Consider the following 22,305-nt stretch of genomic DNA (forward strand, 5'->3'; position numbering starts at 1 on the left):
GAGGCCTGAGACCCCGGTGATGGTGAAAGGAGCCGCCGGATCGTTAACGACCACAAGGGGATTCAGCTTCGTGTACTCCAGAGAGATGGACTCGGGGTGACAAACTCCGCTCCCGCACCCTTGGTGCTATAATCCACGCGCACTCTACACATTGCTCTGTCCTGCCCCCGGGGCAGGGAGCTGCCATTAGCAGGGTCTGTTTGGCGGCTCAGGTGTTTCGATCCCACAATCCCCATTTCAAGTTTGGGGCCTAGACTTGAGTTGTGCTCAGCTAACAGGATCTCAGCTATCAGTTCAGAAAACAACCTTAGGTCTCTAGCCCTGACACGTATGAAAGAATCTGGGTTCAGCTGACCCAGAGCCGTCTGCCTGAGTCTGAGCCTGAAAGATACAAGCGGCTCTCATTCAGTTCAACTGGAATGTTAACTCTGAAGCCTAATGATGATGCAGTCAGCCTAAGCCATTTCACTGACGATCTGCCTGGGTGAGAACGGAGAGGTGTGGATTTATGAAGCGCTACACAATTCACTGAGAGACGCAGCTCACAGGTGGGCACAGCTTGTGTTGTGGGTACAGTGTGGGGGAGCATCACCCCCCTCTGAGCCCCAGATCCATCCCCAGCCCCACAGGCTGACCTGGGAAGACGGCCTCGATGTACCAAGTGGCCAGGCCGTACAGACACGCGTCCAGGAGCAGCAGGGCCAGGGAGGTGGCGAAGTTATAAGGGTCGTCCCGCACAGGGCTGGAGTTCAGGTTGTACCATTGGATTCCCACGCCCTGCTCCTCATACAGGGAGAAGTACTCACAGCCAAACCCAAACGCCACAGGGGACAGGAGGCTCTGAGGGGAGAAAGGCAGGTGAAGCAAGAGTCTGGAACCCAGCACCCATCGCAGCTCCCTGGGAGCCAGCCAGGGGCACCCGCCACCAACCTCCCTGTGGCCGTGGGGCTGCCACGTCAGTGGCCAGAGTGCCTAGGCTGCCTGCAAAATACTAAGGGGCAGAATTTCAGAGCCCAGCATCCCTCCGAGGGTGGGAGTGTAAATAGCCATGAGGCTGGGGCAATTCCGAGCATGTAACCTATATCACTGGGATGCTCGGGGCCCCCTTTGATTGGCACCCACAAACAGGGAGACCCTGGGCATGCACCGAAGAGACAGAGACCATCCGTGTCCAAAAGGGACTCACACCCACGCGCCCGGAGCCTTTGGCTACGGTTCACCCCCAAAGCCCGGCCCAGGTTGGTTCCCTGATCCCGAGTCGAGCAAGAGAGATCAGCGGAAGGGCCGATACCCCAGCGGGCTGGAGGCTGATGGGGTTGGGCCGTGAACGCCAGCCAGGCAATTATCCATTTGCAGCTGAGATGGAGGGAAGGACCAAGACAGACAAATGGACGGGGAGAGAATGAGAACAAGGCGGACGCAACCTCCGAGCTCAGCGGGCGAAACTGAGGCTCCAGGGAGGCTGGGATCGGCGGGGCGGGGTGAGGGGGGGCCTTACCACGCCGACACGCAGCGGGAAGGTGAGGTGGTCGCGCCAGGCCACGCACAGCACGTAGGGCAGGTAGAAGGAGAAGTAGATGACGCCGCCGCAGGCCGAGGCCAGGTTGGCGCGGGAGAAGAGGGTGCTGATGAGGAAGCACTGGGCGATGGTGGCCACGGCGAAGGCAGCCAAGAAGAGGAAGACCACGGCGGGGTCGCTGTAGGGCAGGATGTCCCCCAGCTGGAGGGGGCGGGAGGGGACAGGTTAGACCCGTGGCTGGCTGAGGCCCCATTGCCCATCACTCCCAGCCCCCCTCCGCCCCACTATTGCAGGGCCAGGCTCCCCCGACTACACACCATCAATCCTAACCCACAGCCCCGCACTGCTACCCCAGCTCTGGGCTCCCCCGCCCCCCTATCTGCCCCTGCCCCTCAGTCCCGACCCGCAGCTCCCCCCGGCTCTCCTAGCCCTGAGCTCATCCCTCTACCCCATCCCCGCGCTCTGCAAACCTGCCTTGAGGATGAGGACGAGGAAGGAGGAGCTGATGAGGAAGGGGAGGAGGCTGCTGATGAACCAGCTGAGCCAGAGGATGCCGTTGCTGAGTCCCATAATCTTCATGGTCTCCTTCAGACACGCTTCCTTCTCGTGCACCACCCCTTTAATGATCATGGCCACGGAGTAGATCCAGGCCAGCGTCATGAAGAGGGGCAGGGAGCGGTTCAAGACCCGCAGGAAACTGGAGAGGTTGTGGAAGGGGAAGGGTGGGGGGGGAAGACACGTTAACCCTTTAACGCCATGTGACATGGGAACATGGGAGGTGACACCCCACCACGCTCCATCAGCCAGACACCTCCGCTTCCCGGAGAGCAACGGCGACGGGCCGGGAAACCTCCGCGAGAGAATGCAGAGGGTAGGGAATGATCATTTCCCCCCTCCCACGGGAAACAGGACAGAGATCAGCCTTGGTCAGCAGGGGGCGCTGCAGGGAATGGGATGGACAGGGGTGAGAGGGCAATACACAGGGATATAGACCAGTCCCTAGCTCAGTCAGTAGGGGGCGCTGCAGGGAATAGGGGTATGTGGGGGGTAGATACATAGGAAAACAGCCCAATTCCTGCCCCAGCCAGTGGGGGGCCCTGCAGAGTTCGCACCAGATTTTATGTGGCTCCTGCTCTAGTCGGGGGTGGGGGGAAGGGAGGAGGGGGACACAGACCGGATCCCGTCCGGGAAGCAAGCGGCCACTCACACGTCGTCCACGTAGCAGGGGTAGGGCATCTGCTGCAGGTAGATGCCGGTGCGCCTGGCCGAGCCGCTCAGGACCCGGGTGATGGCCCGTTCCACCAGGTCCTGCACGTAGACGAAGCCCCCCCAGACGTAGCGCAGGTCGCTGAAGGGGTCGGCGGCCGGCCCCGGGTCCCAGAACCTGAGTGAGGAGAGAGAGCATGAGCAAGTGCGGGGCAGAGCCTCCCCCGCCCCACACAGACCCCACAGATCTTTGGGGGGAGGGATGCCAGCTGTCTAGGCGGCAGCCGGTCACAAGTGGAGTGCCCCAGGGGTCGGTCCTGGGGCCGGTTTTGTTCAACATCTTCATTAATGATCTGGAGTTGGGGTGGATTGCACCCTCAGCAAGTTTGCAGATGACACTAAGCTGGGGGAGTGGTAGATACCCTGGAAGGCAGGGACGGGATACAGAGTGACCTAGACAAACTGGAGGATTGGGCCAAAAGAAATCTGAGGAGGTTCAACATAGACAATGCAGAATCCTGCACTTAGGATGGAAGAATCCCATGCACAGCTACAGACTGGAGACCGACGGACTAGGCAGCAGTTCTGCAGAAAAGGAGCTGAGGGTTACAGTGGATAAGAAGCTGGATATGAGTCAGCAATGTGCCCTGGTTGTCAAGAAGGCTAATAGCATATTGGGCTGCATTAGTAGGTGCATTGCCAGTAGCTCGAGGGAAGTGATTATTCCCCTCTATTCGGCATTGGTGAGGCCGCATTTGGAGTAGTGTGTCCAGTTTTGGGCCCCCCACTACAAAAAGGATGTGGACAAGTTGGAGAGAGTCCAGCAGAGGGCAACAGAAATGATTAGGGGGCTGGAGCACAAGACTTATGAGGTGAGGCTAAGGGAACTAGACTTGTTTAGTCTGCAAAAGAGAAGAATGAGGGGGGATTTGATAGCAGCCTTTAACCACCTGAAAGGGGGTTCCAGGGAGGATGGAGCTAGGCTGTTCTCAGTGGTGGCAGATGACAGAACAAGGAGCAATGGTCTCAAGTTGCAGTGGGGGAGGTCTAGGTTGGATATTAGGACAGTTTTTCCCTAGGCGGGTGGTGAAGCACTGGAATGGGTTACCTGGGGAGGTGGTGGAATCTCCATCCTTAGAGGTTTTTAAGCTGCAGCTGGACACAGCCCTGGCTGGGACGGTTTAGCTGAGGTTAGTCCTGCTGTGAGCAGGGGTGGGACTCGATACCTCCTGAGGTCCCTGCCACCCCTAATCTTCTCTGATTTCTAGCGCCCCCTTCCCCAGACGCCCGCACCTGTCCTTGATCTTGTTGGTGCGGGTGACGTCGTCGATGTCCATGCGGATCTTGTACCGGACGTGGGAGGGCAGCCCCCCCGGGGTGGCGTTGGCGGGGGGCAGGAAGACCACGCCAGCCCAGAACTGGCGCTTCTCCAGCAGCTGCAGGGCCCGCGACACCAGCTGCTCCTCGGAGGCCACCGCCTCCACCTTGTCCAGGGAGACGCACTGAGGGCGGGAGGAGGAGACGGCCGGGCCCTTAGCGCGGGGGCCCGGTGGGGGGATGCTGGGGAAGGGGGGGCAGGGGCGTTACCCGAGCGCCGCACCTCGATGAACTGCGCCAGGGTGCCCACGACCTGGTCCACCTCCGCGTAGGCCTGGCGCCAGGTGTAGGCCTGGCCCCCTGGCGCCCCCGCCAGGAACTCGCCCACGGCCGAGGGGTCCCACGACGTGCGGTTCAGACGCTGCTCCAGGAGGCGGGAGGTGGCAGGCGCCCGCAGCAGGCTCTGCCAGGGCGGAGGCACAGGGGACAGGGCTGCCTCAGAGGTGGCACCGTCTTTCAGCCAGCACACGGGGCTGGGGCTGACCCCCTGCCCTCCCACCCCTTCCCCTGGCCCCCCACCCCATTCCCTTCACTTCACCGCACCCCCTGCCCTCCCACCCCTTCCCCTGGCCCCCCACCCCATCCCCTTCACTGCACCCCCTGCCCCTCCACCCCTTCCCCTGGCCCCCCACATACCATTCCCTCCCCAGGCCCATCCACCCAAACTGCTCCCTCTAGGCACCCCCACACCCTGTTGCCCTTTCCCCTCTCACCACATCTTCCTATACCCCCTCCTCTGGCTCCCCCCCACAGTGCCCGACCCCTCCAGCCCCTCCCAGCCGCCCCCCTGCCTGCCCCAGACCGAGTGGGTCCAGACCTGGAGGACCTGCATCTCCCGGCTGCCGTTGAGGAAGGCGTAGACCTGCGGCCCCAGCTCCTGCCAGGCGCCCCGCACCTCCCGCAGCACGGCCAGCTCCTGGAACGTCAGGTTCACCTGGGCCGCGAGGAACAAGGGGGTCAGCGAGACGGGCCGCTGGCCCCACTCCCAGCCTGCCCCCGGCCCACCGCCCCTCCAGCAGCGTGGACGGGGGGGGGGGGGGGGGGGGGCCCCCTGGGTGCTCCGGGCTGGCCCCGATTCTTCCCCTCCCACCCCCCAACTCCTTCACCTCGGCCATGATCCTCCGCGTGTGGGGGCTGGGCGGGGTGTAGAGGATTTTGCCAGCGAAGAGGGGTTTGATCCCCCGCCACAGGAGCCGCGACACCGGGTTCGACTCCAGGCTCCGGATCAGCTCGGCGCAGTAGGGGCCTGCGGGGGAGGGGGAGAGAAAGGGCCACATTGGCCTTGAATGCCCCAGGGGGCAGAACACGGCGCGGGGGGGAAAGAGATCTCACCCCTCCATCCCACCCCCAATACATTTGTCCCCTAGGGGGCGTGGGAGCCCCTCTATTGATCTGCCCCTCCCACCCCCCAATAAATCTGCTCGCTGGGCATGAAATCTCCCCTCCTGAGCCGGCCCTGGCTCCCTGCTGTCCCCCCACCCGTAATTAGCTAAGGCCCCTTCCCCTCTAACCTCCTTGGGTTGCAGCTTCCCCTGCTGGGGAGAAGGGTGTACGGGGGGAGGCAGAGGATACACACCTCGGCCAAGCCCAGCTCTCCTCCCCACCTCCAAATTCCAGGGGGGGGTGTCTCTGCCAGCCTCCAGCGGCCACCTGCACAGCAGGGGTGAGGGGCGGGGACGCTTTGGGCACTTGCTCCTTTAGCTCACACACCAGAACCTTGTGCTCAGGGCTCGAGTTCGAATCCCACCGTCGCCCCCAAGCAGGGTCAGCTCCCCCACCCCCCCCCGCGCGGGACCCTGCTGCTGCACCCGCCCCTGCTCCCCTGCCCCCGCAGGGAAGGGGCTCCCCACCCTCCAGCCCACTCACTGGTGCCGTTGTCCAGGGGGACGGCTCCCTGCTCCGAGCTGTTGCGGTTCAGAAAGGCTTTGATGTCGTTGTCCTCGTACCAGTTGAGGGAGGGGATCTTGAGGCCGCCCCCTTCCGGGTGGCCGCAGGCGATGCGGGACACGGCCTCGAAGGCGCCCTGCAGGGAGGGGCTGGCGTCCCGCCCCGTCAACGCCTGCAGCTCCCGGCGGAACTCGGCGAAGCTGGTCATGGCACCAAACTGGCGCAGGGCGGGAGTCACCAGCAGCTCACGGCCCTCCCCCCAAACCGACACTGCGGGCCGGGCACCCACCCTCATCACAGGAGACCCAGCCCCGGGACAGGTACACGGCGCCCCAGGGCCCCCCAGAGCTGTCGGCCAGCAGGAGGAGTGAAGAAGGACCCCCCAAAGCCGTGCAAGGGACCCTCTCCTGTCCTAGCCACCAACCCGTCCCAGCCAAGCCCCTCCCAGCTCAGAGACCAGGATCCCTGCCCGTGCTGATGCAGATCCAGGAATCTGGCCGGCCTCGCAGAAGCTGGCAGAGGGCCCAGCAGTGGGAAGGTGGAAGCCCGACCCATGCACTGAGCTGGACTTCCCTGCAGTAGTAAGAAGCTAGGAAGGCGTCTCCCTCTTGTCACCCTAGCGGGTACCCCTACCAAAGTAACCAGCAGACGACGGGCTCCTTGCTTTGAACCCTGCCCGTGGACGGGGAGACCTGGCCTTGTTCACAAGCGCTGCTGCGTGGCGCAAACAGAGGAGGCCACCTATAGAAACACTGACCGGGGAGTCGTCCCCCAAACCTCACACCCTGCATTCCTTGCGCTGGGGAGGGGCTGGAAGCAGTGCAGAGCCAGGGCCAGCGGAGAGGCCGTTACCTCCTTCGCCAGCGTCTCGGCGCCTTGGAGGAAGGTGACCAGGGCTTCCAGGGCGCTCGCCACGTCGTCCGAGTCAGAGCTCAGCCGCTCCTGTGGGGGGGTGGGGGAGAGAAGTGTCAAAGAGTTAGAAACCCCTCCTCCCACAAGGGACTCACTGGTGCTGTGGGGGGCTATGGGCCAGGGTGCCCCCATCTCAGACACAAATCTTCCCACTCCCCAGCCTAAGCCAGGGGCAGACCTGAAAAAATCAGGGCTAATCCTCCACGGGACAGTCCTGGCAGCACGGGGCTGGAGTCCCCCAGCGCACACCTGGCCCCCCGAGCGGCAGCCCCTGCTTCCACAGCCGCCTGGCCCCCACCTCGCCTGCCCCCACTCGAGCCACTGATGAAGTTCCCATGGGCTCCCAGGGGCAGGTGTGGAGCAGACAGGAGGGAGGGGGGAGTCCCCTCTTCTCCCGACAGTTTGGGAACATTGACATTAGGGGGCCCCCCGCCTACCACAAAGACTTGGGGGAAATCCACTTGGGAGAGGAAGCTGAACTCCATGGCCTGGAGGGTGGGCGCTGGCAGAGCACAGAGCCCACGCTGCAGGCGCGCCACGGAGCTCGGCTCCTCTGCCACCAGGAACTGCGCCAGCACGGAGGCGTTGCAGACGATGTCCTTCAGTGGCATGCTGCTGGCGGCCAGGGAGAGCTGCGGGGGGAGACGAGAGAAGCCCAGTAAGCAGGACAGCCCTCCCCATCAGGTGCCCCCAGCAGAGGCCTTAAGCTTGGCCATCCTCGGCTTCAGTCCAGCCAGCGGAGACCACAGGCTCCAGCGTGCCATGCTCCGTCCTGACCTGGGCAGCCTGCGGGCAACGGAGACAGGCCATCCCCTAGCTCCAGCCTGCATCTGGGCACCCCCCGCCCAGCAGGAGCGGCCCTTTGGGCCTAGGGCAGGGAAGGGAGGCTGGCTGTGTGGTGAACACGCCGGCCTGGGAGATCTGGGCTGGTTTCCCAGCACTGCCACAGGCTCCCTGTGTGACCTTGGGCCAGTCCCTGACCCTCCTTCTTCCCCATCTGTAAAATGGGGACAACAATCCTTCCTTGGTCTATTTAGACCAGGAGCGTGGAACGGGGCCGTTTTAAGACCTTCCTAGGCCCTAGGCACACTTGCCTTCGTAGGCCCCCCGACCAAAATAACTACTTTGATTTTAAGCTATTAATAAATAGTTTTTTTAAATAAAAATAAAAAGTTATCTATAAAAACGTTTTTCGTAGGCCCTGAAAGTTTCGTAGGCCCCAGGCACTGTGCCTAATGGATGATACGGCCCTGGCGTGGAACCCTAGCAACACCCCAGTGCCAGCTGACACCCTGTTGTCATGATGCATCCCCCAAAGGTGGCATGTGGTCAATCACTGGAAAACTCACTGGTCATTAACATTCTGGCATGATGTATGGACAGCGACCGACAAAGGATTTTATAGCTCGCAATCCATTTAACATGTATTTGGCAAGCCGGGCCTAGGCCAGGCCTGCTCCGGACAAAGGAACGTGGTTCCGCCTGCTTGAATGTGTCTCTGCCGTAAATTAAGCAAGTGGTGACCGAAGATGAACACATGTTGCAGGACAGGTTAAAAAAGCCGCCAGGAGAGCAAGTGGGGGCAGATGGCCGGTTAATCTGGAAGGGGGGGTGGAGGTGGCACCCCCAGGAAGCCCTCCTGCCTCCAGAAGCAGGGTCAATGAACTTTGGGAGTTATGAGTAGAGAGAACAAGTCATTTTGGCTTCCTTCACTGGGGGAGACAAAGGCACTTTGAGATCTGTGAAGGGTCCTGGCCAGCCAGGCTGGAAAAGTGATTTGGTGAGAAGAACAAGAGACTCGAGCGTGTGACATCAGGTTTTCGTCTTCGCCGTGTATCGTTACTTTTGTTTGCTTGTCACCCTTCCGATCTCCATTCCTTACCCTTGGTAACACCTAAACCTACGACTGGGTGTTTAATAACCTTGCTTTACTTTCACTACAAGCCAGTTCAGTGCTTTGATTGCAAGAGAGGGTGTGTTAACCCCAGTTAAGATAGTGAGCTGCGGGGTCCTGTCTCCTTAAGGGAGCAGCGACTTAATCACGTCTGGACGCATGCAGTGGGAGGGCTGGGGACACAACTGGGCAGACGGTTCGGGGATAACTCGGGTGCTAGTGTCACACTGCAGGGAGTGAGGCTGGTGAACGCCAGGCTGAGGTTACTGTGCGGTAGGGTGGCTGCTGGTGCTAGAGAAGCACCCCAGGTTACAGAGCAGGCAGTGACACAACCCCTTGCTGGTTTGGGTCAAACCCCAAAGTGTCACAGAACCCATGGGACTTCTGCCTCTAAGTGCATGTACAGCACCTGGCACACTAGGACCCTGATCTCGGCTTGGTCATCTAGGTCCTACTGTAAATACAAATAACAACAGGGGTTCCCCCTCCCTAAGAACTCATTGCTGGGATTGAATTGTGCTGGGGAGGCACAGAGAAGGGGCCGGGGTACTGCACAGTATATCTGATCTGCCCTCTCTCTTGCACCACCAGCCTCCTCTGTCCCTCCTCACTCCTGGTGAAAGAACGTCCTGTTCTGCATCCCCCACTACCCAGAACCACCTCCTGTTGTGTCTGCGTCACGCTCCCAGTCTCCGCTGAAGCCATCTCTCCCCTGCCTCACTTCTTCCCCGCAATCCCGCTCTCCCCCCAGACTTTACTGGACTCCGCAAAGCGCGGGCAGCCAAGCCCCCACGGCCTGGCTCCCAAGAGGGCACGTGAGTAGCGGAGGACTGGGCCCTGCAATCAACCCACAAACCAGAGGGTGGGGCTCTTAAAGCCGTGCCCCTACCATGGACCCTGGGGATCAGGCCTACTCACGATGCGCAGGTCCAGCCGAGCTCCCAGCAGCTCCTCCGCCAGGGCTGGGGGGAGGGAGGCGTTGGTCCGGAGGAAGCGGGAAAAGGTCTCGCCCTCTTTCAGGTAGTCCTTGACCGGCCTGGCTGGGGGACACACGGAGAGAAAGGGGGCGATGAGGCCAAGCCAAGGAGGGGGCGATGAGTACGAGAAAGCAGCCGCCGTGCGGTTACTCCTGACCCGATAAACGCTCAGCGCATCTCGGATCCCCCGTCTGCTCCCCTCCCCCAAGAGCAACTGGAAGGTTTCGTTTTCCTCCCCCGGCTCCTGCATCCTTCCTGTCCTCGCATCTCCTAGGTCTGCCCCCTACACTCCTCTGCCAGCTCCCCTGCCACATCCCTCTCTTCCTTCTATGCCGCCTCCTGCTTTTCTTACCATCTCATGCCAATCCCGCCCACCCGGCCCCTGCCCAGACCCCTCTCCAGCTGCCCTCCCCATCCCTTTCCTGTGTTCTCCAACCTCCCCCTGCCAAGTGAAGCAGACAGACAGACAGCAGATCCACGCCGCCACACGAGCCTGCCTTTAATATCTGACCTCCACGCAGACGCGTCACTCTGGCGGCTGGCAGGACAGTGGCTGGAGCAACTCTCCCCTTGCAAGGACACTAGAAACCCACAGGCATCGGAGACCCCGGAGATTTCCTCCATCAGGAACGTGGCTGGCCAATCTCTCGCCATCGTCCCCATGTTCTCCTGCCTTCCTGGCCTGTCCCTCTGTGTTCCCTTTACCCCAAACCCTCCCGAGATACAGCTGCTTTGAAAAACGCAGAGTGAAGTTGCCTTGCAAACACCGGCAGTTAAGGTGCCCAGGAACTGACCCAAAGCCCACTGACAACTCCAGAGAGCTTTGGATCAGGCTGCCAAAGAGCTGGGAGACTCCTGCGCTGGGTTTTATCTCCCTCTCCCCCCCGGCTAGGCATGCGGGCTGGCCAGGGGTCATGGAGAAGGCACAGCAGTTAGCATGCCTGGGTGTCACAGCGGGATAGCGGCTTGACCCCTCCTTGCAGTCAGGGCTGCATGGCTGGAGCCCTCACCCATCCATGGAGCGCCGTTCCCCCAGAGCTGGCGCAGGGCAGACAGGAGCTGGCCAGAGCTGCTCAGGATCTGCTTGTTGTTGGCACGGAGCAGCACCTTCCGGGCATCAGCAAACAGGCGGGAAATGCTGCAGGGACAAGACGAGGAGCTGAGACCAAGACATCACTGAGCCTCTGCCCCCAGGCTCCCCTCTGAGACGCGACTGCTCCCTTCACACCTCCGGGAAGAGCTGGGGAGGCGACCGGTGCAGGCTATGGCTGAATCTGTCTGGGGCCGGGAGTTAGCGCCCCAGCCCACACGTCAGTCGTCTGAACACCCCACATCATGCTCCCTTCTGAGCCAAGCGGGCTGCCCAAAAAGACTACATGTCCCAGCATGCCTCCTCAAAGCAAATGATGACACACCTCCAGGAGCACGGCATGCTGGGAGTCAGACTTACTTTGGGCTGCACCTCCAGGAGCTTGAAATCAAAACCAGCATTGCATGCTGGGAATTATAGTTGCCATGGGCCATGCTGCCCTGGGCTTGAAACAATAAGGAGCATTGCATGCTGGGAGCTGTAGTTTCCACAGGATACACCTGCGCTTGGATCAAGGTGGAGCTCTACTTTGGTGCCATCTCTCCAGGCATTCAGGGAAGGGCAGCTACCATCATCTACAGCTAACGGGAGGGATCTCTTGGGCTGGGGGGGAGGGGGGGAGAGCGTCTCAGCTGAGCAAAGCGTGGGTGGTCCCAGGTTCCCAGCCCAACCATCATGGGTGTGATCGGGGCACGGTGGATCGAGGCCACGCCGCGTGTAGCTATAGGATGCCTAGCAAACTGGTGCGACGCCAGAAGCCAGAGAGGGGAGCAGGTCAGAGAGCGACTCACATGGACTGGTTGAAGTTCCCCACCACGCCGGGCATCTCGCCGGCCGTCGGGTACCGGAAGCAGGGATTGTTCACGTTACAGAGGATGCCCTGAATCCACGGCAGCGTGCCAGCCGAGGGCAAGGCCTTGTTGGGGAAGTGACCTGCAGAGGGAGGGAAAGAGCCTAGAAGGAGCTGGGAGGCTACGGAGGAAGGTCAGATGCAACCGAGAGGCAGGGGAACGTCAGGCAGTCGTGGTTCTCCATAAGGGCTGCGAGGCAGAGACATGGCGTCTCGTCTGCCCCAGAGCAGCGGGGAGAGGCGTTAGCACCCATGAAAGCAAAAAGCCAACAGCACTGGACACAGCCAGGGCAGCAGATGCAGATGTCTCCTCCATGCTGCTCTGCTAACCCACCTCGCCCCAGCCACAAAAGCCCCCCTCTCAATCTAGGTCCATCTTCTGAGCCGGCCCTGCCCATCGTGCTAAACTTGGCGAGATGCCCATTGCAGGGCAGCCCACCCCTCCCTGGCCCAGGGTGAATCTCATCCCCTGGTGCACAGAGAAGACCCTCCCCTAACGCTGGTGCTGGGCCACAGGCCGTGGGGAAGGGCATTACGAGAACTGGTTTGAAACCGGTTTGGGCTCACTCGGTTCAAATCCCACGGGGCCGGCTGGTTTCCACCTCCGAGGGCAGGCCCAGCACTTACATTCGTGCTGCTCGAAAGGTGGGTGTGACTGCCGCACCGAGATCAAGATGAAGAAGAGGAAGAGGGGCCACAGGAGCTCGATGATGAGCTGGATCTGGACAGAGACAGAGACAGACACGGGTTCGGGGTGGGCGACATGGAACCCGCAGGGGCAGCGGCGGGCACAGAGGCAGAGGGCAGTGGTCCTGTCAGCCCGCTTTCACCGGGATCTCACCCGGAGGAGGATGGCTCTTTCGGACACTTTTCCTGTGAATGCCTCCGCAGCCTGGATGGCTCGGGCACCAGGCTCCTGCGGGTAAATCTGGGAGCTGCTGTGATATTATAAGACAGCTTCCTCCCGCTCTGGATCTAGGGACGTTTAGGAGGCAGGGGGTGCAGAGAGAAGGGCAATGAGAGGAAGGAGGCTGCTGGCAGGAGGAGACGAGGAGACCCCCTTGGAAATGAAGGGGGGGAACCCGGCTGCTTTCTATCCCAGCTCACTCCAGTCCCAGAACAGTGGCTCGTTCCCACCAACCCCCACCAGGGGCTGCTGTTGAGTGGCAGAGTTTCCCCCCTCCTCTTTCAGGTAGGGCTTTGATCCCAGCCCACTCACCGTCTGCCTGCGCCGATAGGTCAAGTTCTTCCACAGCAGCAGCCCCAGCTGTGTCCCAAAGCCCATGGTGCAGACGGAGACAGGGCTGCCCGCACCATGCTAGGACTGCCCGGCTCTCCCGTCACTGCCAAGGGACAAAAATCAGGGGAGAATCACCTTACACGCAAGTCCCCACGCCGGCCCCATCCTCCCCCTGTAGGAGATGCTATGGGGAAGAGTAAGAACGCTGGATGGCTACTCCCGGGGCAGCTTTTCCCAGCAGGGGTGCTATAGGGTGTGGGACAGGAGGGCTGGCAGTGGGGGGGAGCTCCTGGGTAACTCAGTCCCAGGCTCTCCCAGCAGGGGGCGCTGTAGGGTGTGGGACAGGAGGGCTGGCAGTGGGGGGAGCTCCCAGGTAACTCAGTCCCAGGCTCTCCCAGCAGGGGGCGCTGTAGGGTGTGGGGCAGGAGGGCTGGCAGTGGGGGGGAGCTCCCGAGTAACTCAGTCCCAGGCTCTCCCAGCAGGGGGTGCTGTAGGGTGTGGGGCAGGAGGGCTGGCAGTGGCAGGAAGACCCAGCTATTCGTGCCCCAGGCTCTCCCAGCACGGGGCGCTAGTGCTGGGGAGAACCGGTGCCCATTTCAGTCCCGGCAGAGGGCGCTGCAGAGAACGGTGCAGGAACGCCGGCTGGGGGCAGATTGCGCAAAGGCCTCCCCCAGGGCTAACCTGCCAGAGCCAGCTCCATCACGCTCTCTACGAGCCACCAGAAACCAGCTCCGGCTACCCACGGCCGGATCTCCCCGGCCCCCGCTGCCCCACCTCGGCCCCTGGGGCAGACCCAACTTGTACGGGAACTTTGCAGAACAAACAACAAGACATCTTGTACAGAGGGGGAGGAGGTTGCCGTGGGAACGGCTCAGCGACTCCAAGTCACGATGAAGTAACAAAGGGGCCTGGAAGCTAATTGGTAACACGACCGGCCGGCGGCGTGGGAACCCTGCCCACGTGGCGCTCCGCCCGCCGGCTCCCACCCGCACAGGAATGGCTCTGTTCGAAGCCCAGCAGACCCTGGCCTGGCGACAGCTTCGGGGACTTTTCAGAGATGCCCCGGGCGGGAGCGCCCGGCTGGCCACCCGACCGGATTCCCTCATTCCCCGACCCCCTGCTAAGCCGAGGGACATGGGCAGCTGGCAGATCGCGGGCCCGGCCACGAGAGAAAAGAATCTGCCGGTTTTAAAGGAATTCCTTGGAAGCAAGCGAAGCATCCGCTGAGCAGCAAGCCCTGGGGAGACCGGGGGGGGGGAGGGGGTGCCAAGGTTTTTGGGGCTGTTCTCAGGTACTCTGGACTCCCCGAGGGACCCGGCCCCACCACAGCATCTCACAATAAGGCCTGCAGCCCCAATGGAGGGCCCCACTGCGCTAGGCACTGCATGGACACGTACTCCAGAGACGGGCCCTGCCCCACAGAGCTCACCGTAGAGGGTGGTGACAAGGTGCACCAGGCGTTGGAGCAGACCAACGGGACAGGCAAGGGGAGAGAAGAGGGAGCTCAGCAGAAGAAGTGGTGACGGCACAGCTCCTTAAAGAGAGACTTTGGAGTCTGCCACCGCCACTGTCCCGAGGCGAGATGGTTTAGTGCCTGGACCCTAACAAGTTCCTGTGGGGCCCAGGTGCCCGGCAGTAATAAATACCCCGACACCAAGCGAGCGAAGATCACAGCCGGGTCGTGCCAGCCAGCCCAAGTGCCCTGCCCCGGCGTCACAGAGCCAGGAGCTCTGGACAGGCCTCTAGACTAGAACCTGCTCTGGCATGGGAGGCCTCAGCAACAAGGGTGAGCGGAGACAGCGTTTCCCCAGCACCCTCCCCCCCGCAGCTAACAATAGCCCTGCGACTTTTCAAGGCAACAGCGGGACTGGACAGGAAGCCAAGAAGAGAAGACGGACAGCTAGCCCTCCCCCCGGGACATCGGCAAATCGGCCCACAGGCCAAGGATCCGCGCATCTCAGGAACTCATCTGGGCCGCGAAGCTTTCAAACGAGATCAACCCTCTGCTAATCCAGCTGAATGTCCCCGATCCTGAGACAACTGGCCTGGGACCATGCTTAGTGCAGACCTAGCCAGGCTGCAGCATTACCAGCACAGGGACAGGCACCACCCTGACAGCACGCAGCAAAGGGCTAGTGAATAACACCGTAGCAAGAGGCCCAAAGCCAGGCTGATTTTATGTCTTAGGCTGCTCGGCTTCGTCGCCCTTTCTTTGCCGCGAGTTTAGACACAGTAGATGTGATGTCACCGCAAAGCAGCTTCAACAGAGGCCTCCCAAATCCTGCCCCCACCTGTGCAGCCCCCTCATCCCAACCCTGAGCCGGAGGGACCAGAGCTGGCGGCGAAGAGCAAAGTCCAGGCTCCTTGGACCGTTCCGTGCGCCGCCTCTCCCGAGCACCCAACAAGCTGAGCTCTTTCGAAACTCTGGCCGAACAAGAAACGGCTGCGGATGCTCCCGCCTGTAACACGGCCTCTCGGGCGCACCAAGCGCCAACGCCAGACTTAGTCTGTTGAGCTGATTTTCTCGGAGATTATTCCAGCCCGTAAAGCCGAGTCAGCAGAGACGTTTATTCCGTTAGCAAAGCAGCCAGATTCTGTTCCACCCGCCCCACGGACCTTGCGGGGAATAAAATGCATTGCTGACATTACAAAGAGGCGTCTATTTAAAAAACCCAACCATTGCACGTTTCACAGCTCACTGAAATCAACCGAAAGACTCCCCTTGAAGTGAATGGGCTTGGCTCAAGCCCTTCATAATATCTTTTAATTGGGTATGTTGTTGCAGTACATGGGAGCCCCAGTTGTGGACCAGGACCCCATTGTGCTAGGTGCTGTACAACAGAACACAAACACGGCCCCACCCTACATTTTCGATAACATCTTGCATTCCTAAAGATCTCTCTCATACGATGCTCCACGTCCAATCACCTCACAAAGACAACCAAGGCACTTTGTGCACCGTGATCATTTCACCCGCCATTGAAATGCAGCCACCTCTGGGGTGGACGTCAGCACGTCACAACAAGAGTTCAGGTCAGGAAGTGAAGTGCAGTGTCCCATTAAAATTGCAAGATGGATTTCTCAGCGGGCCCGGGAGTGTGCAGAAGAGATGACTTTGTAGCTGAATTTGGCCAGGACACAAAACTTACAATGTGGTTCTTTGACACACACACCCACACATACCCCCATCCACACAGAGCCATAAAAGAAAACCAACTCCTTTCTGAATATTTAAAGGATTCTCCTCCGCAAGTTAAAGCAACGGAATGGGGGTTAGACTAGACGACCCACGCAGTCTCTTTCAACCCTATGATTCTGTGAACCCAGCAGCTGGTTCACATCACACCAGTGCCGGTCAGTTTCAACATCACAAGAGTTTTGTAACCAAAGCAGCTGCAAACTCACCTATATCTTTTCCTCTCTCCTCTCCTATCGGAAAAGCATTGACACGTCCACCCACGGCAAACCCGTTCAAGTGGCTGCTGGCTTCACGGTCAAGTTTTCTCCTCCACCACTTCGGTTCTGAGCAGCTCCCCGTTCCTAGGTCAGAATCTGCTTCAGAGATGGTGTCAGACAGGCACCCAGCCAACACTTCCCATGCTGAGCAATAAGGCAGGCAACCTGCTGCTGGGCTTAGTCTGCTGCTCCCCCGGCCCAGGGGGATAAGCAGGTCCCACACCAATGCAGGATTATGATGTTGCCAGGAAATTCTTCTAATCACATTGCAGAGCCTCACATCAGCGGCTCTAAGGCAGGAGCCAGGCTGCAGGATTTCCCTGTCTAGGGCCCAGAGCATTCCAGTAGGGCTTTGCGATCCCACCTTCCCCACCTCCATTATAGATGGGGAAACTGAGGCCCAGAGAGGGGAACTGACTTGGCCAAGGGGCACAAGGCCAGGAGACCAGACTCCCATTCCAGTGCCCTGTCTGCTGCCCAGGATGCCGCGCTGCTTGCAGCACACAGGCCAGCCCTCAGGCCGTGGGGCTGGAAGGGGAAGAGCTGTCTGACATAAACATGCATGTCCCTGTCCCCCCCACCCCGCTTGAGGAATCAGGCAGTTTGTGGCCTGAGCCATCCTCCAGGGCCTTGATGTTGCTCAGGGCCCCTGCAAATGACAATGGTCGGCCCCGATGCCCAGTGTGATTCAGTGCTGAAATGCCCAGCAAAAATACAGGGATGCAAGGGGGAGAGGCTGCTTCACAAGCACAGCGGCTGTGATCGACCCTTCCTAACCAAGTTGAGTGCATGCAGGCTGTAGCGGGGGGGCGGGAAGGGGAATGATAGGGTTTGTTTGGTTGACTGAAACACTGGATATTTCCAAGGTTAAAAACTAGCAGAGTTTTAAGAGAGAAAAAGCTTCCAGGCCTACTTTACACATCACAGGGTAGCATAATGTACAAGGCCATTTTAAACACAATCCATTATGTTATTATTCTTTATAAGTCCAGTAGAGCCCTGGGATTCTAGCCAAGATCAGGGCCCCACGGTGCCAGGGGCTGCACACGTAGCAAGAGGCAGTCCCTACCCCAAGGAGCTGATGGCCTAAACAGAGAAGATGGACAAAGGCTGGGAGGGGAATGTGATTTGCCCAAAGTCACCCAGCAGATCAGCGGCAGAGCTGGGAACACAGCACCAGAGCTCCAGTTTCTTGCACTGACAACCGCAAATGTTCAATAATCACAAGGCAAGTCGTAGTAACTCATGGGATTGGTTTAAAAATCGTGAGACTTAAATATAAATTCTATATAAAAAAAACATGGAGTTCTTTCCACTTTCCTTCTGTTTCCTGGGCCTTTCAGCTGTGCTTAGGTCACATTTTCAAGGTTTTCTCTGCAACCATGAGAAGAAACAACTTACTTAAAAAAAGAAAAAAGATGCGATTCTCCCACAATCGCAGGATTTCATGTCTGGGACTTTAAATAGAACAGGCGTTATCACAAGAGTTGGCAAAACTGCAATTCCCAGTCCAGCTGACGTAAGCCCTTGATAGTAGTGATGGTTTGCTCCTTGGTCATTACCTGACGCTCAGGTGCAAATACTTGATATCAACCTATGCTGCAAAATACCCTGACACATGCTGGCCAAAAACAAATGAAAAGTCAAGTCACTAGCCAGGTAGGAGATTATCAAAATGATAATCATGGGGAAAAGCTGAAGGGTAAAGAAAGAGCAACTCAGAACTGTGAAAACCAGAGTCCTGTAGCACCCTACAGACTAACCGAGCACCCTACAGACTAGCCGATTTCTGCAGGCACAAGCTTTCCTGGGCTGCAACCCACTTCCTCAGCTGCCAGAATTGTGAAAGCGTTTGAACCAACCCAAATGTAAAACCAGCAGTAACAGTAACTGTGTGAGGCTGGGCTAAGGCACAAATCACTCTGGACCCAGGCAGAAATCTACCTGCCACATGTATAGTATTGAGACAGGGGGGAACTCTCTCGGTCACAATCCATCTCACAAAGGAGAGTCCCTGCTCCCTGCAGGATTTTCGTACAAATGCGTTTTATTCAGGAAGAAATAACCAAGCCAGGCAAGCTGGGCTCAGGTCGGTCCAGGCTACTCCCAGGAAGGGCTGATTGCCGGGCACAGCAGGAGAGCGTCCCTGTCCCAGCTATCCTGATCCAATCCCCGCCCGGGCCCGGGCCGGCACCCTGCACCTTCGGCTGCCATGTACCCCCGGCAAACACCACGACCACGCCGAGCCAGTCACGTTTGCACCGGTGTAAACAACCGTGCAAAGCACAGGCCAGGGAGATCCAGGCTCCCCGCAGGTGGGTGGAAATCTTAACGCTCCCAAGTCGGGCAGCCGCTTCCCGCGGAATAAGAAGCCAGCATCCCCACTGCCCGGTTCTGCACTAGACCCCGGGCCCAGCACCGCCTGCTTCACCCGCACCCAGCCTCCAGATTTACGCTGATCAGCTGGGAGCTGATGGGTGCCAGCCAGGCGCTGGGGCCGCTGGAAGTGACTCCAGGGATGTCACACCGGGGCGGTGCGGTGCGGAGAGCGGATCCCTGCGCTGTCTGCGGAGACCGGGCTTGGCTCCCCCCGCGGCCGCGTCCCAGCGGATCAGGGATTGCAAACCCCCGCCCCCCCCCTCCTCCAAGCGCTCCGGGATGCCCGTGACTAGCGTCCAAGGCCCGGCACCGCAGGGCAGAGGCTCGGAAGGAAGCCATCGCACCCCAAACGGGGGGAGGGGCCGCACTTTGGATAGGGTGGGCTGCGGGCTCCCCGCTCCCCCTGCAATGGGGGAGATGTTTCCCGCGGGGGGGGGGGCAGGGCAGGAGGATGCAGAGGTTGCTGCTGGCCCCCTGCAACTGGGCTGAGCTCTGTGCACCTGAGACTGGTCCGGCTGCAGCGGGACCCGCCGGACACAGCCGTCTGCGGAATCCCCCCCCCCGGTACCTGCTCACTGCAGAGCCAGCCGGCGCGGCCCCTTTAAGGGAAGCCCCCGGCCTGCCTCTCTCTCTCTCTCTCTCCCCGCCGGCCGGCCGGCTGCTGGGAGGGGAAGTCTCAGCGTTCCGCAAGCCCCGCCCCCGGGCCGCGAACGTTCGGCTGTGGAACGCCGGGCCCCGCCCCCGCCTGATCTGGTTGCAGAGCGCGGCGCCGCGTGCTGCCGGCAGAGTGGGGGGTGGGGGGGGGTTATTGCCGGTCGGGTGACGTCACGGAGAGTTCCAGGGCCCGGAGGGACGAGGCCAGACCTGGGTCCAGCCAGCTCCGGCCTGTCCCCGTCCACCTCGCACCCCCCGGCCCGGCCCGGCCCAGCCCAGCCCGGGGGCTGCTCCGATCCAGAGCTGGGCAGGAGGAGGCCGAGGCACCTTCCCGTGGCAGGGCTCCCGGGCCGGGGCTAGCGCACGGGGCGGCTGGAAGCTCGAGATCAGGGCGCGCTTGGCGAAGCAGCCGGGCGCCCCGGGGGCTGGCTGCAGGCTGCTTTCCTCGGGGGGAGGCCGGGGACACCGCTACCACCCCCCCAGCAGCCAGCGAGCGGCCGGCGGGGGCGCCCAGCCCAGGGCTGAACAGCAGCCGTGCAGCCGCTAGGATGTGCACACCACGGCAGTGAGTCGAGCCAGCTGAGCCAGGCTCTGAGCTGTGCCGCCGGGGGTCGGTTGCAGGGGAGACACACCCCGTGTTCAGTCTGTGTCACACGTACACTCAGAGCAGGACATTACTTCCAGGGAGCCCAGCACGAGTCATGGCTCCAAAGCAGTCATAGGAGAGGGGCAAGTCCGATTCAGCCGTGCCCGTGTGAACAAGGCTGGCGCGGGATCCCATTACATTTGTCTGGCCGCTGCAGTCATTCCTGAAGTAGGTAGTGTGCAAATGCAAAGAGCAAGGGGGGTTCTGGCCCAAGAGTGGCCAAAGGGGGAGCCTTTCCACCTGGTGCACCCAGCCGGAGAGCTCCTGAAGAACAGTTTATCCCACAAGCGCTATTCCAGTCAGCTTCACTGTGTAGACAAGCTCTTAGAACGCAATAGGATGCCACGGCAGGGGGCCCGTCTAGGAAGCATGATGGAGAAAGGATTTAAAAAAAAAAACAACAAAACTGATTTAAAGTAGATTTTCCCCCCTTATTTAAATGTAAGTTTTGTAAAGATAAAACATCTGACTTGAATACACACGCTGCACAGACTTTATACAGAGAATTATCATTTATTGTCAGGATGAGACATTTTGGTAAGAAAAGTTTATGTATCCAAAACAGTTACTGTTGTTTTAATCAAAATAAGCCATATACTCGGTTTTGTGCAATTAAATCCCTCTCACCATCCTAATGTAGCTTGACCCAACTCTAGGAAACAGACAATGGTGAATGATTATTGCTTAAGACACTAAACGTGTACCAGTGGCACATGGATGGGTGGGAGTGGACCATGCCCCCAGGTGCCAGCCTAGCCCTCCTCAGAGGAACCACCCTCCTCACATCCCTGGCAGCTGCGCCGACCAGCTGTAGTGCCAAAAATTCTGACCAGCAGTTTGTGAGCAGCCCCTCCCCGGGGCACAAGGAGGGAGCCACAGGCCAGGTGGGCCCAGGCACCAGGGATGTTAGAGGGGGATGGCTCAGCCAATGCAGCCCCCTCTGCACACCACTGCCATCCCCCTCACTGCAGAGGGGGGAATTGAGGGAAGAGTAGAAAATGGGCCCACAGACACCCCCCCTCCCCATACACAGGATGCTGCCACCAATTTGGGGAGGCACAAATCCATGTATTGGGCCCTGGGCACCAGAGCTGCACGCTATGCCACTGAAGTGTACAATTCACAAGCTATGTAATTGCTTAAATAAACATATTTACATTAGTTCTAGTGGAGCTGCCCAGGTAGCAAAAAGATGTACCACCTCGCTTGTAAAGGCTCTAGCGTGTTGTAAGTCATGCAGGTTTAATGGTTACATTAAGCACTGAGAATGCCCCACTCCAGACAAGAAAAGCAAGTACAAAGGGGAAAGTTGATTAAAATGGCAGCTCTGCACTTCGTGATTTAAAATTGCCTCAATTTAAATCAATCCAGCCTCTGTAATCAGTCCATTACTTAAAAAAAAAAAAAAAAAAAAGGGTTTGTTACAGGGTCACTATGGCTGTAGGACAGCAGTGCAGGGGCTAAGATGGCAGGGCCGGCTGGTTTTCTGTAAGTAATACCAACCAGCCAGAGCCAAGCCGGTTAGACAAGGTCTGTGCATGAAATCAGCACACCTCACCTCGACCAATGAGCTGCACACCCACCTCACCTGTGGACACAAGTCGTTAGGGGAGCGGCCTTATAAAAATTCCAGAATGAATTTTAAAAATCCAGGTCCAGTGCGCCCAACCTGTTGTACTATCAGCCTTGCGACAGGTAAAGTTTCTTGAAGGCCCAGCTCTTAGACAATTACACACGAGAATGTCACCTTTTTAGGAGCATTTCTAACCTCATGGGTGTAGATTTAAACTTTCAGAAAAGTTAACCCCTACCAGCTCAAACCACACAGCCGGTAAAAGAAAACCCCACATTTAGTAAAAGCCCGATGTTTTGAGGCCAAGCTATTAGTCTGAGTAGTTGGGAGTTGGCCATACGGAGTTCACTGCTCGCTGTTGGCTTCTGGCATTTCAGCACGGACGTGAGCCTTCATTTAGCTTTGATTCACAGTGCTGAAGAAATCGGTTCCCCACTTGAGTGAAGTGTATTTTATTTCCAGACATCTTCAGCACTAAGGGAACAGCACCACCTACTGAGACAACAGCAGGGAAAGCCGTGGATGGGAGACACAAGGTCTGATTCCTACCAAGATGGTATTGAGTTAATTCCCATGAGTTAGGTATAACTGATCTGCAGTGTTAGATCTTAAAACCCTTTAGTTATCATCTAACATCAGGTTTTG

The 22,305-nt window shown here is 59.2% G+C and overlaps 1 protein-coding gene across 1 annotated transcript in view; it reads right to left on the reverse strand.

The window, feature by feature from the left end:
* The window catches only part of ABCA7 (ATP binding cassette subfamily A member 7), a 42,353-nt gene extending 22,870 nt beyond the window's left edge, over positions 1 to 19,483 (reverse strand). Inside the window, exons 1-18 of the mRNA XM_067559093.1 lie at positions 19,356 to 19,483; positions 16,358 to 16,492; positions 12,932 to 13,055; positions 12,340 to 12,433; positions 11,654 to 11,795; positions 10,783 to 10,910; positions 9,714 to 9,835; positions 7,339 to 7,533; positions 6,842 to 6,931; positions 5,969 to 6,206; positions 5,209 to 5,348; positions 4,920 to 5,036; positions 4,326 to 4,505; positions 4,019 to 4,227; positions 2,727 to 2,903; positions 1,994 to 2,216; positions 1,499 to 1,720; positions 636 to 840 (exon numbers count right to left, since the gene is read on the reverse strand). Of these exons, the coding sequence (XP_067415194.1) occupies positions 636 to 840; positions 1,499 to 1,720; positions 1,994 to 2,216; positions 2,727 to 2,903; positions 4,019 to 4,227; positions 4,326 to 4,505; positions 4,920 to 5,036; positions 5,209 to 5,348; positions 5,969 to 6,206; positions 6,842 to 6,931; positions 7,339 to 7,533; positions 9,714 to 9,835; positions 10,783 to 10,910; positions 11,654 to 11,795; positions 12,340 to 12,433; positions 12,932 to 12,997 (2,548 nt within the window). The 5' untranslated portion in view covers positions 12,998 to 13,055; positions 16,358 to 16,492; positions 19,356 to 19,483. The remainder of the gene's footprint in view (positions 1 to 635; positions 841 to 1,498; positions 1,721 to 1,993; positions 2,217 to 2,726; positions 2,904 to 4,018; positions 4,228 to 4,325; positions 4,506 to 4,919; positions 5,037 to 5,208; positions 5,349 to 5,968; positions 6,207 to 6,841; positions 6,932 to 7,338; positions 7,534 to 9,713; positions 9,836 to 10,782; positions 10,911 to 11,653; positions 11,796 to 12,339; positions 12,434 to 12,931; positions 13,056 to 16,357; positions 16,493 to 19,355) is intronic.
* Positions 19,484 to 22,305: the final 2,822 nt, after the last annotated feature.

The sequence above is a fragment of the Emydura macquarii genome, unplaced genomic scaffold, assembly GCF_026122565.2.
Source record: "Emydura macquarii macquarii isolate MOO-44397 ecotype Brisbane River unplaced genomic scaffold, CSIRO-AGI_Emac_v2 contig_306, whole genome shotgun sequence".
Taxonomy (NCBI): Eukaryota; Metazoa; Chordata; order Testudines; family Chelidae; genus Emydura; species Emydura macquarii.